We start from the raw sequence: 14,432 nt of genomic DNA, 5'->3' as shown, positions 1-14,432 counted from the left end.
TTCAATATCCAATATTGCCTTCAATATCCAATCGAGCTAAAATGCCACTGCAGTGTGACAATAGTTCTATCTTATCATGAACACACATGTGCACTCAGTCAGTTCATGGGTCTGTCAAGGTCAGTAGGGTCCACTCTGATTGGTAATGGCTCTCCTGGGCCTCAGGAAGAGGTTTTTATACCACCTACCTCATTCTCTAAATTGGAGATACTAGGGAAAACCACTTAGTCATGGTCCATCCCGAGTCATCATTGCAAATAAGAAACCATTAGCATTTCATTTGGAAATCCTATCGTGCCCACACACACTTGAAACCTGATCAGTACATTCCTTGACAAGACTGGTTTGTGAAGAATTCTGCATTTTACAAAAGTATGCCTCTAGTTCACAGTTATGGGTTGCCTTCTTCCTAGCAGAAAATGAATGCTCAGTATTAGGAACATAGTGTTGTCATGTTCCATGGTGCCATCTTTCAATCAGTCTATGCTAAAAGATGTTCTGGGTGCAAAAGCATGTCTGAAGCCTCCTGATGTGATCTCATGAACCATTTTCAATTCCAGTGATGGGGAAGAATTAGATTTTTCTCATCTCCCAAGAAAATCTCTATTCTAAGCCTTCATATGAAAGAAAGCACATGAAACGTGAAGGCAAAGCTGTGTGACCAATTTCACTGTCTGCATGAAAACAGAACAAACTACAAAGACCCTGCTATATAGAAACAAAACATAAGGAAAGGTGAAGAACCCTTCTGTCTTGCCTCTCTAGCTGGAGGCAGGAAAAATGTTCATATGCCTAACAAAGCACTCCACATGGTCTTTACTGGTCCCTCAAACACTTTGGGATGATGCCAGCACAAAGATATAGCATCAGTAATGACAGATGTTCTTTCTTTCAAAGCCATGACATACATTGAACTGGAGGTGCCAGTGCCTCAACAGCGGGGAACTGCCAGGCTTCGAGAAACTTTAAAAGATCCATTTTGGGTGAAGCACTACTAAGATGGAATCACAGAGATGAAAGATCCCAGGGTACATATCTCAACTGGGGGTGGCCACCTTGTATCACAGATTCTGTAACTGGCATAGCCAGCAGGGCTTAGCATATTCCGGAACTAAGACAGGAAGTTCTGTGGGCCTGACTGTGTTATGGTGTTACACAATGGTGTTGAAATCCACCTGCTCCTCAGCCTGCAAGCCAGTACCATCTCAAAGCATGAAGAATTGCAGAAATACTATGATGGGCCCAGAATGGTAGCTTTGGAAGTTCTCTGGAAGGGACTTTCTCTATTCACATTCCAAGAATTCTCCTAATAATGATGTCTACATTTCTTGTCGGGCTGGGCAATCAGCTGTGTGCCAAGAACATATGCAGAAAAAACAGGCAATTTCACCTCAGAGATTCTTCCATTGTGTCATGTGGGGTTTTGCAGTAAGCATAGCATCAGGCAGTAGTAATACAGAAAAGTCTTTCATTAAACAAATTTGCAGCTCTTTCTGTGCAAGAAACTTACAACATTTTCAGGCTAGAAAGAAAATGTTTCCTCTGTGGAGTTGCACATTGTTTTCTGCCCTTTTGGTTCTGAAAACATTTTCAAGCAGCTTTTTCTCCATTTGTTTGGGAACCCCTTTTACAACAATTCTTCTGAAACTTTTCCAAGCTGGCTTCCTTCTCAGTGTGGCCATATTTACAGTGCTTTATGTTTCCCACTGCTGTTTTCCATGCCTCTGTGACATCACCCAACTTTTTCTTTGACTCCATTTTTTTGCACTTTCCCCCTTACCACTTCATAATTTTGTTTGATTTTTGCTGTTTTGGGTGAATCTATGAAGCATCAATTAAACGGAGCTACAGAGCACTGAAACAGTGAACCAATGAAGCATTGTTTTGACAAATAACAACAAAAAAACCCCTCACAGTGGCCATGAAATGTTTGGAGGAGGTAAGTGCTGACAAACATCATGATAAAGGGGGAGATCGAAAACATTCTGGAAATGTTCTAGGTGATTTGTACAGAAAGGGCCTTCCTCCCCCCCACTCTTCTAAAGTTATTCCCTGTCTGCTTTCCTAGGTCAGTTACTGAGTTCCACATACATTGACACATCCATGGGTGAGCATTGGAAATAAGGAGAAATGTACCCACATGCATTTTTGTTTGTGTTAATTTGGGGAAAAGGTTGCAAAGAACATTTTCATGCTGACTATTTTCATTGGCCAATTTCCCACTTTTTGTATTTATTTTATTATTTTATGGCTTTGTATGTCCTATGAGAAGGAGACACCATTTACACGGAACTGTCACAAATCTAGTAACATTTCTACTGAATTTGAGTAACATGGCCAAGGAGAAGCATGTTTCATCCTAAGGGTAGAGAAACCATAAAAAATATTTCTTTTGAAATTAGTGGCCCAAGAAATGCCACACGGATTATTTAAATAACAAATTTACATAGACCTCTTTGACTGCACAGACCAGAAAGTGGATACTAGTATGCACTGGAGTTAATCCCACATCTATGTTTTCCATCATTTACTTAATGATGACAGCTTTCAGATTTTTAAAGTTTTTTTTTCTGAATGACTTGAAGGAAAGGCAGTCCAATCAAGGGACTTGACTTCACTGACCTTTAATCATAGCATGCTAAGCTACTGTCTTTCAACCACTCCTTCAGTATTGTCCAACATAAGAAACCAATCAGCAAACAGGCCTGAGTGCTTCTCCATTTGATGGCAGAAAGAGAAAAATCATTGCTTATTATTTGTCATTTGAACATCTAAGAGCCAACCTTGGCCTTGAGACACCAGCTAGATATATGAGCTACCACTTTTCTCCATTTGTCCTGCTTTGTATGAGAAAATAACTCCCACAAATCATAATTTATTCCTTGAGAATGACTGTAGACTGAATATTTATGTCATAACTGTATTGGTTAGCCCTTGGTGTTGCAGTGAGTCACATAAATGTCCTGAAGGAGACTGTAGGTTATAAGAACCTCTCAGGTTACTGCCTCCATAGCTCAAAAGGGCCTCTTGAATAGTTGGTATTAACTCAGTCACTATTAACAGATAGGAATGGCCCACTAAGAATTTACATGTGACATAAACACCATCCATTAATAAGTAGCAGAACTGTTTAAACGTTATTTTTGACATCCATGCGAAGGATGAAAGCTTTCTATGTGGGGCTGCCCTTGAAGATAGTACAGAATCTGAAGTTGGTGCAGCATGTTGCATCTGGTGCAGCATGTTGCATCTGAAGTTGGTGCAGCATGTTGCCAGTACATCCAGTAAAATCATGCCTATCCTTAAGGAACTGCACTGGCTCTTGATTTGCTCCTGGGTCCAATTCAAGGTGCTGACATTGACATACAAAGTCCTAAATGGCTTGGGTCCTGCCTACCTGAAGGAGCTCCTGCACCAGTATGTACCTGCCCAAGCACTGAGGTCACAGCGGGAGGTGCTCCTGGTGGTACCTCCTCCTGCCAAGGTGTGGTGGCAGAGGAATGTGGGAGGGCTTTCTCTGAGATTGCCCCCAGGCTCTGGAATAGTCTCCCCTCAGAGATTTACCATGCACCTACTCTTCATGGACATAGGCATATAGTGAAGACTTTCCTTTTTGCCCAGACATTTGGTTAGTCCCCCTGGAAATCCCCTCTACAGCTGCTGGTCTGGGGGAGTGGGTGGGAATGGAGGTTATTTTAATGTGATTTTTACTGCTGTTTTAATTGTAATATTTTATTTATTATTTTTTATTCTGCTTTTATTGTTTTTAACCTTTGTAAGCTGGAGATATTAGTATGAGGCGGGGTACAAATAGAATGAATGAATGAATGAATGAATGAATGTGTTCTTCTGGTGTGCTGTTTGGTGTCAGTTTCCCAAACAGTGGGATATAGGATGGGTTAAGGCAGAAAGGGATTCAGCATTAGCATATATGTGTGTAGCACAGATGTTTGGAACAGTATAACAATGACTGGAGTTTTTGTGCATGTTTCTAATCTCTGCAAATCATTATACTGTTTCAGTGTTATTCAGAAGGCTTTCAGATTCCATCGAGCTATGTGGGTCCTGGCTTCCTGAGCTATTTAATGATTTAAGGCTTAGTAGGCTAGGAAGGCAGGGATAATGCTTGTGGACACAGTAAAACAAAGCAGAGGTGCAGAATAAAAAGGCAGAGACTTTGGCCCCCTCCTTCCACATGAGATATACAGTGCCAGCCAGCATTTTAGGGAAGATGATAGGGGCACAGTACTACGAAGACTGATAAATAGGCAGCACTCTAAAGGTAAACATTCCAAGGTGCTTGTATTCTGAGCGGGGTGGGGTGGGGAGGGGTATCAGTTTTAGAGGCATGTCTAAAGAGCCAGAGGCCGATTACACACAATGTCTTTTCTGTATAGGGGAAGCCAGTGTTCACTGCAGCAAGATTTCTTGTATGGGCATATTTTCTGGGCCCCACTTTCACATTCCACTCTCTCTGTAGCAAGGAAAACTAGTTATAGCATGATTTTAATCTTGCTTCACCGCCAGGGCAGGTCAGATTTGCCAGTGAGCACAGCTTTGCTGCTGACATCTTCTCTCTACCCACAGCCAGCTGGGGTAGGTATATATCTATATCTATATTGATAGATAGATAGATAGATAGATAGATAGATAGATAGATAGATAGATAGATAGATAGATAGATAGATAGATAGATAGATAGATGAGAGAGAGAGAGAGAGAGAGCAGAAGGAGCAGATAACACCTAGAAAACAGTGTGAGTTGCCTTGAAAAACCTGAGAATAGATTGCCACAAAATAAATAAGAACATCACCCCCCTTTTTAAAAAGGTCAAAATGTTCACATTCTCATTTCAGGTTGTTACACCAGATTTTGAAGATGGTAGAAATGGGTTTTGTGCCTCTGCACAGGTGTGTCTAGCACTCCTGTTGCCTTCCATATTACTGCCACCCACTGGGAGAACAAAAATACCAATTTCTGGTTGAACATGCTATCTTCAACAACAATTCTCAGTTTATACCTGGCAACAAGAGCTTCTCAGCAGGTGACATTTCAAAGCACTGCGCAAAAAGGTTGCAGCTAGAAACAGTTCATTTCAGGCAAACAGGTAAAATTGGCATAAGCTCTTTCATTCTTCTACATGGCTGCCTTAAACACTGCAATATGTCAGCAGCTGCAGTTTGCAGCACATATGTAAAGTTAGTGATCAAAACAAAGCAGGCAAAGTACAGCAATGGACAGAACACATGAAGCTGCTTCATACTGAGTCAGACCACTGATCTATCAAGGTCATTATTCTCTACTCTGACTGGCAGCGGCTCTCCAGGGTCTCAGCTAGAGGTTTTTCATACCTGTTGCATTCAAGTGGAGATGCTACAGACTGAACCATCTGCGTGCAAAGTGGATGCTCTACTAATGAACCACAGGTGAATTATTTTACCCCCAAGGCCAGCACAGATATTATGCCTTCCAGATTGCAGGCTACTCAGAGATGTACACCAAAGTGGACAGATGTTCTTGTTGCATAAAGGCAAAGGAATAGTGCAGCAATAGGTGATCCACTGCTTGATATACATGTGGTTGTTTCCTTTGGAAACATTAGGGCTGCATCCAGTCCCTGCAATAGATAGGGCACTGGAAAGGTGCTTCAGCTACCTGACAGTTATTTATTTATTTATTTATTTATTTTTATTATTGGATTTTTATACCTCCCTCCCCCAGAGGGCTCAGGGGCAGGGCAGGGCAGGGCAGGATCATCATAAAATCTGCATGACTTGCAGGAGAAGACATTCAGGGGCAGGGCAGGGGGAGAGGGGGGTTTCTGACTTGACTAGGAGTGTTCCCTGCAATCCTCCTTCAGAATAGGAAGTGGTTGTGCTAACAAGTCCATGAAATTCTCCATGAAATACAAGGGTTGTGACCCCTGCTGAGACTCTGATTTTAACTGGTAGGCTGAGCTAATATTTTAGCTAATGCACATAGGGAAACGTGAGATCCTCCTCCCCCGCCCCCGCCCCATAAGTGTTTGCTGTATCAGAACAATCCCAAATCCTGAGAAATACAGATTCCCACAATTATGGACATATGCATACATCACAGGCATTTACAAGTCAGTTAACTCAAGAAGAAGAAGAAGAAGAAGAAGAAGAAGAAGAAGAAGAAGAAGAAAAGGAGGAGGAGGAGGAGGAGGAGGAGGAGTTGGTTTTTACACCCCACTTTTCTCAATTGTAAGGCGTTTCAAAGCAGCCTGCAATCGCCTTCCCTTCCCCTTCCCACAACAGACACCTTGTGAGATAGGTGAGACTGACAGCGTTGGAGAGAACAGTGACTGGACCAAAGTCACCCAGCAGGCTTCATGTGGAGGAGCAGGGAAACAAAACTGGTTCACCAGATTAGACTCTACAGCTCTTAACCAATACACCACTACACACCACATGTGTTTGTTGTCCCTTGATTGTAATTTGTGAACTATAGTTCTCTTGAAGTTCTCAGGTACAGGATTTTTTTTGTGTGTGTGGGGGGTGGGGGTGGGGGGTTGGGCAGATCCTCTCATTGGAGATGCCCAAGATTCAACCCAGGACTTTGCACATACAAAGCCTGTGTGCTGCCTTTACAACACCAACAACAATGGCCTTTATTGGCATACAAAAACAAAAAATTACAAAACAGATATGTATTTTAAAGAAAAATTACAAGTGAGAAAAAAATACAATTACAAATGACTGATCTCAAGAATGAAATTTGCAACATTCTCACAAAAAAAGTGCATCAGAACTATTAAGGAGAAATGGGATTTTATAACACTCTTGCCATTGGGAACACTGCAAAAAAAATTGAGTTCATATATTTCATCCGTATCTTATCATATTTTGGGCATACAAACAGAGAATGGTCAAGTGTTTTGACAGTAACCAAATCACAAGAACAAACCCTTTTAGTTCCACATTTTTGTATCTCCCATCCAAAAGAGCTGATGGTAACACATTACATCATGCAGTAGCCAAGGCTCTCCTTTGAGTGGGGTTAATCAAGATGCGAAGGTATGCTGCCATAACTCCACGCTCACATGGAATTAATAATGTGGCAGGGGAACAAGTTATGAAAGTCAAGGTGGGGAGGTGATGTCGCTGTAGTCTACAATGACTCTATCCCTTACTATAGTGGCCCATCCACTATAGGATGTTTCTGAGTGTGAAACTGTGTACCTAATGTTGGGATTGAGAGACAGAATTAGTGTACTGCCTACCAGTGAGTGGAAGGTCTGACCTGTGATCTAAGGTGTCACCTATTCCGGTTGGGGATGTGCTCCCCTTGAAGAAATTGATCAGTAGTTTGTCAGTGCTCTTGAACCTAAACATACTGTCCAATAAGCAGGAGGCAGCAGTGGCATACTGGGCCTAAATGGCGCCTGGGGCATGATTGGCTCCCCGCCCCCCCTTCCCCAGCTCCCTGTACCTCACTTATGGGAGCCAGCAGGGAGGCCTGGTTAGGTTGGGACTCGGACAGGTGCCTCAGACAGGAGCTGTGGGGCTACCCGCCATGGCCACCCTGCAGGCTGGCTCCTGCCCCCCAGGGCCTGAGGAGAGCAGAAGCTGGCCTCCAGGGAGGGTGGGGTGCTGGGCAGGTGCCATCCCCTGTCCTCCCTGCAGGCTGGCACAGGAGCTGGAGGACAGGAGGGGGCAGAACTCAGTGCCATGAGACTCTGGCGCACGGTATTTCATCATATGGGGAGCACTTGGTGCCCCCCCTTGATGAAATGGCATGTGCCCAGGGACATGGGATACCTCATGTCCCCATAAGTGGTATGCCACTGGGTAGCAGCAGTGGCCAGGAGTGCCTTTTACCAGCTTCAGTTAGTTAGCAGGCTGTGGCCTTTTCCTGGGCTGAAAAGATCTGGCTGCTGTGGTGCACTCCTGGTTACAACTAGGTTAGATAACTGCAATGTGCTGGATGTGGGGCTTCCCTTGAAAAATGTTCAGAAACTTCCATTGGTTCCTAATGCTGCTGCCTGGATGTTGTCATGAGTGTGTCATTCCAGTCTTGGCCCATCTCCACGGACTCCAAGTCCATTTCCAGGCACCATATTGATCTGATCTCTACATGGTTTGGGACCAAATTACCCGAAGGACCACTAGGCAATTACAACCTGGGAGCGGACCTTCTTGGCTGTTGCACCCAAACTCTGAAATTGCCTTCCCCCTCATTTGCCATCATGCCAAATGTGAAGATTGTTTTTTGTTTCATTTGGCATTCCCTCAGGGATCACTTCTTCCCATCCAATGATCTAATTGTTGTTTTTATGGAGCTTTTTGTATTTTAGTTATGGGTTTCATTATGTTTTGTTGGTTTTAAATGCTTTTAAGATGTGGTTTTATTATGTATGTTTTTTTAAACAAAACATTAGCTGCCTTGGTAAGCCTTATCAGGGTAGAAAGGCAGGATACAAATTTTGAAAAAACCAAGTTGAGATCCTTTGCCCAGAGAATTAATCTGAGACCTTACACATGCTAGAAAGTTGACTTATTACTGAACTGTACATGTTTCCAAGGACAGAAGTGACCTGGGTCAGAGGTTTCCATTTATTTATTCAAACAAGGATCTTGTGTTGCAACATGATGCATTATCAACAAATGTATTAAAGCCAACACCACCAGCAGTATAAAACTATGCTGGCTCTGTAACTCCATTCATTCAAATGACAATGAAGCTAAAAAGAAACAAGAAGATTCAGTGGAAAAGGTATTGCACCATGGGCTTGCTCATGCACCACGTCTGCACTGGAGGTAATCAGGATTATCCCTCAGGAAATCCTGTAGATTTTCTACTGTGTTCTCAGAATGCAAGTTGAGTAGTCTGTGATTTAAAAACCCTCACTGATCTGCATGATCTTTTGTGGCAATGCAACGGATGGGCTGCTTTTTGTAATAGGTGAGCATGTTTGGATTGCGGTGACATATCATGAAAGCGAAGTCCTGTGAATAAGCCTTCTGTGTTTTGCACAGTGCTCACCGCATTAGGTGCCTAATTTGATTTGGGACCTCAGTGCTGCTGTAACGTACATTACAGCAAACATCATCATCACTTCCAAGGCTTTATGTTCAGCAGCAAGAGGCTTCACTGCAGAAAAACAAAAACACCCACACATCTGGTTATAGAACATTTGTTTTTCTTCCAGGAAAATCTCTAGCAGATCTAAATCAAATGTTCCATATTATTTGCAAAGAATTGCCAAGGAAGAGTGTGGATGGGTAAGCAGGCTTCTCCTTTCTTTGCCAAGCTAAGTTCGTTGGCTTTAATTCAAGTCTAAAAACTAGAGTTACCAGCTTGAAAGTGGGGTCTGGAGTTCTCCCAGGGTTACAACTGATCTCTGGACTACAACAAATGAAATGGCAGCTTTGGAGGGTGGAGTCTAAGGCCAGTTACCCATGGCTGGCTCTGCCCCGCCCTTCCCCTGGCCAAAAAGTCTGTGGGGAAAGCAAGAAGCACGGAAGGGGCAAGAGGAAGCGCATCGGGGCAAGATTCTTGCCCTGATGCAATTCTTCTCTCGGCGTGATGCAGGGAGGAAGCAGGTTGTGGCAAGATTTCTTGCCCCAACGTTCTCCAGCTGCCAGAGTGCAGCAGCTTCCCCTCCCATAAACTCCCCTCTCTAAACTCCATCCCCCTCAAGTATTGCCCCCTCCAGGAATTCTCCAAGCTGGAGCTGGCAACCATGCTGCAAACTGAAATCAACACAGTTAATGAATTAATCAACAAAAGTTTTAGTCAGGGAGGGACAATTTTAAATCATGATTTTGATAGCTACTTGCCAATTTTTAAAAGTGATATTAAGGATTTTGGAGTGTTTTTACAACAGGGAATAGAAGAATGGTCTTACAACCATAAACAGTAACCAGTTTATTATAGTGTAAGTTATCTTGTACATGTCACATTTGGAGATACTGAGGTCTTGTTAATATGTATTGAAATTTCATTGACCAATTAATTGATTAATTGGTTAAAATGCAGATAGTTCTACTTGTGCTTTGATAGCTGTACTTGGAACATTCATGGTGCTGCTTTACCTTATTTTTTGCATACATCAGCAGTGAAAAGCTGTTAAAACCTTAAGAAAGTCTAGTTTCACTTGGTATCTGTTGTTGTTGGGTAGTTGGAGCCAGTGGTTCAATAATAAATGATAAATTCATTACTTGGGGTTGGTGACTGATTAAAATGAAAAACAACCTCAGCCAAAGGCTTGTCCAATCCAAGGTTTGTTTTGTCATTTTCTTTCTTGACTTGTAGCCCAAAGAGGACAATTGCTATTTAAGGTGGGTTTTAACGTCCTTTCTCACAATAACTGTAACTTTGATTTATTTGTTTGTTTATTTATTATCCTAGTGGTTCAAGGTGGCTTTTGGCTCTTTGTCTCATAGCACAATAGGTCTGCCAAATGCCTGTATGTAATAAAGGAAAGGTACTGCAGCTAAATTTGATATAAGGGGTCTTGTTTCTTTCCAAAACATTGCCACTCAAAACAGCTCCATGCATGTGGGCTGCCACAAGACCATTTGTTCAGTTTTGGATAGAAAGGACCCTGTTTCTTGATCTTTGTCCACTGCTTTCCTTGCGGGGTGGGGGTGGGCGGTCGCAGAACTTTTAGGCCAGTCATGAAGTAACACTCTTGAAGAATATCCACAACCTTGACTAAATATCCACAATATCCACAACCTTCCCCTTCGGGGAAGAGGCGGCCTAGAAATCTAAAATATAAATAAATAAATAAATAAATGGGCTGAGCTGCCTCCAAGTGATTGTGAACCAGCTATCTCAGGGACTGGCTGGGAAGCTTCTTCCATCATGTTCTTTTAAGGCTTTCTAGGGAATGCACAGCTTTTTAGCTGAGGCTGCAGAGCTTCCTCAAGCTTGTCCTTTTATTACTCTCACTGGGGCTGTAGAGCTCTTTAGCTGAGATTGTGCAGCATTTCCAAGCACATTTGTTTAGCACTTCCTGAGAGCTTCATGCCTTCAAGGCTGGGCTGCTCTCAAAATAGCCTTGAAATCATCATTGATGGTATCTCCTTTTTCTGCTAGAAGTTCTACATTGCTTAGAGATCAGCCTTTAGTGAGAAAACCAAGGAATACTCATCTCAGTCTGTCACAGAAAAGTCTTTCCCACAATTCCACGAACACCTTCAGGTTTCTGAGATATTTTCTTTAGGATGCAGAGGAAACATTCTTACAGGGATGTTTGAGAAAGGATGCAAGAAATCCTTACCTAGTGTCTGCCCAGCAAGCACTCTTCCGTTTTCCCCCAGGACAGCAGCCCGTGCATGCCTCTCATTGGAGTACTGTACAAATGCATAGCCTTTGTGAACAGAGCAGCCCACCACTCTGCCATACTTGGAGAAGATGGTCTCTACATCTGACTTCTTGACCACAGCTGTGTTGAGGTTTCCAATGAAGACTCTGGAGTTGATGGACTTGGGATCATTCTTATTTGTGATGTTACTTGTCTGCACCTTTAGGGACATCTTGACACCTGAGAATCAAGACAAAGAGGGTCAGAAAGGCCCTGACACTTACAACAACAGTCTAATGCAGGGGTAGGGAACCTGCAGCTCGAGAGCCGCATGCGGCTCTTCTGCCCTTGCACTGTGGCTCCACGAGCCAAGCCGCAGACCCCATCCTTGCCCGCTCTGCAGGCAGCCGTGGGCTTCCCCTCTCGCCCACCCCGTTGGAGCGGGGCGGGCGCTTTCCCGGCAGCCGGCGAGGCCAAGCCGCCGGCTTCATCCTTGCCCACCCTGCAGGCAGCAGGGCGGGCACATCCATGCGCTTTGCAGAATGAGCGGAGTAAAAGGTAAAAAAACCCCTATATATATAGTGTTATCTTTATTTTAAATGTCAAAAATTATTTGCGGCTCCAAGTGTTTTCTTTTCCTGTGGAAAACGGGTCCAAATGGCTCTTTGAGTGTTAAAGGTTCCCTACTCCTGGTCTAATGGGAGCTGTGAATGGTGCAATTGGAGGAAGATGATCCCAACTCAGCAGACAATTCAGTCTGTTTGGGATTAGTGCAAATAAAGGTGATACACTGAATTTATTTATTTATAAGATTTATATTTCACCTTTCTGCCCTCACCAGGGCCACCTAGGCAGCTAACAGACTAAAAATATGCATAATAAAGTTATCTTAAAAACGATCAGAACCTTTGAAAATCATTAAAACAAAACCAAAGCTAAAATACACATAGAAAAACATAAAAAACAACAATGGATGAACTCCAGATAAATTTCATGCAAAAATAAATTGCAGAACCTAGAAAACAAATCAGTCTTGTGCCATCTTAAAGACTCACACAGTTATTGTGGCAAAAGCATTGCCGGGATTTGAAAAGATTTAGCTGTAACACGAGGTGTAAAGCATTAGAGCTCCGGAGAGTGTCTGGTTAGACAAGAGGTTCAATAAGTGTTACAGAGACTAAACTACCTCTTCCCTTTGTTTCCTTTCTGCTAAGTAAGAGGAAATGATGTTAAATAGGCTGAAACCCAGAGATTTCACTCTTTACCTTGAAATCCACTGATGAAGTAGGAGAGATTAAACTTGGCTTAGCCTGGAGTAACTCTGCATAGGATGGTACTGTAAGCACCTCTGACTTCTCTTGTTCATTGCCATTTTGAGTTTTCTTACCTGCTGTGCAGAATACTTAGACTCCTCTACATTACAGAAACCAGAAGAGGAGAGTGGACGAAAATGAGCAGACGACACTTTCTTTTGTATTGTCAAAGACTTTCACAGCTGGAATCAACTAGCTATTGTGGGTTTTCCAGGCTGTGTAGCCTTATGGCAGTTTATGCTTCTAATGTTTCTCTCCACAGAGAGGAGGAGAGAAACACATCTTACAGTGACATATCTTTGAAGATGCAGGTGAAACGTTAGGAGTGAAAACTGCCAGACCACGGACACACAGTCCAAAAAACCTTCAACAGTCAAACACTGACTATGTTTCCAACTTTATTGGCAGAACAGGCATTTTTCAGTTGTCCCTGCTCCTGAATTCCTTACTGTCTGAGGCCAACTTGTTCCTTGTCTTTGGGCATTCTGGAAGTTGGTTAACATAAGTGTGTTACAATCAGCCTTTCTTAACTCTTGGATGTGATTGCAATTTCAGTATCAATGCTGGTGATCCTACAGTTGTTTTTACAGCCCTTTCACTTGCTGGCTTTTGTTTTGGCTGTTGTCATAACGTTAAGCTGTTGTGGGTTTTCTGGGCTGTGTGGCCATGGTCTGGTAGTTTTTGCTTCTAATGTTTCACCTGCATCTATAGTTGGCATCTTCAAAGACATACCATGGCGAGAAAAAACATCATACCATGAAGATGCCAGCCATAGATGCAGGTAAAACATTAGAAATAAAAAACTACCAGACCACAGCCACACAGCCCAGAAAACCCACAACAGTCAGCTGATTCCAGCCGTGAAAACCTTCAATAATACAGTATAATGTTTGTTTGTTTTAGCTGCTACAGGCTAGCCTGTTTTATTAGATGGTTTTTGCTCTATTAACCCTTCTTAGAGTTAAAAGCTTCTTTGAATGTCATTTTAATAATCTGAAGGCAAGTTTTAATATTTTTAACTTTAAAAAAATAAAGAGGACAGGTACTGAGCAAATCTTCAAGTGGCAGCCTAGTCATGCAGCATCCTCTGGTCCTTTCTGCACAACCCAAATAAAACTTCTTGGCTACATTAAAATAAGTGTTTTGGGGAGGAACTCTGCACAGGATGTTTTATTTCAACTCAATCCAGTTTTCAGTGAAAACGCTAAACAGCCAATTCTCCTATCATGTCGCCATAGCTTTGAAGATATCTCGCTGAAAACAAAAAAGGAAAACAAGGTGTGTGCAGGAAAAACATTGCCAAGAAAAACTAACTTTATTAGCGAACTTTATACACTGAAATGATGCACGGATGAGCTGCAAGCAGAGGAAACTCCATGGGAATATTCTGCAAATGGCGGCAGCAGCACGGAGGCAGAAAATGGGGGGTGCAAGCAAGCTATTCGGAAACTGAAAGTAAGATCGGGGGGGGGGGGGCAGGAAAAAGAAATCACTTTCTCTGCCAACACTTTATTTGTTTGTTGTATGCAGACAAAAAAGGTAAAATGGTTCGATTTGTGTTGTGCAGAAAGGACCACTGAAAGATTCTGTTGTCGAAACAGACTTGTGTCTCTACCACTTTGTCTGCACGTGACCACCATGAGTAGGACTGTTTTCAGTATCCAGCGTGGACTAGCAATTCCATGGGTGCACAGATTTTTACTCATGAAGCACAATTTTCTCTCTCCTCTCTTGCTGCATCTTGAAAAAAAGCCAGTCATGGATGGGGGTAGGAGGCTGCAAAAAACCTTAAATATGAGCAGAGTCAATTCCAGGCTGAGAAAAAGTTGCCAAAGAGAAAA

At 42.7% G+C, this 14,432-nt stretch overlaps 1 protein-coding gene across 1 annotated transcript in view; it reads right to left on the bottom strand.

Moving 5' to 3' along the window:
• RALY (RALY heterogeneous nuclear ribonucleoprotein) overlaps nucleotides 1–14,432 on the bottom strand; it is a 288,082-nt gene that overhangs the window by 29,061 nt on the left and 244,589 nt on the right. Inside the window, exon 3 of the mRNA XM_048496649.1 lies at nucleotides 11,255–11,518. Within this exon, the coding sequence (XP_048352606.1) occupies nucleotides 11,255–11,510 (256 nt within the window). The 5' untranslated portion in view covers nucleotides 11,511–11,518. The remainder of the gene's footprint in view (nucleotides 1–11,254; nucleotides 11,519–14,432) is intronic.

This window comes from Sphaerodactylus townsendi, linkage group LG05, assembly GCF_021028975.2.
Source record: "Sphaerodactylus townsendi isolate TG3544 linkage group LG05, MPM_Stown_v2.3, whole genome shotgun sequence".
NCBI classification, from domain to species: Eukaryota; Metazoa; Chordata; class Lepidosauria; order Squamata; family Sphaerodactylidae; genus Sphaerodactylus; species Sphaerodactylus townsendi.
The sequence above is the reverse complement of the archived record's forward strand: the minus strand, read 5'-3'. Positions and strand labels throughout refer to the sequence as shown.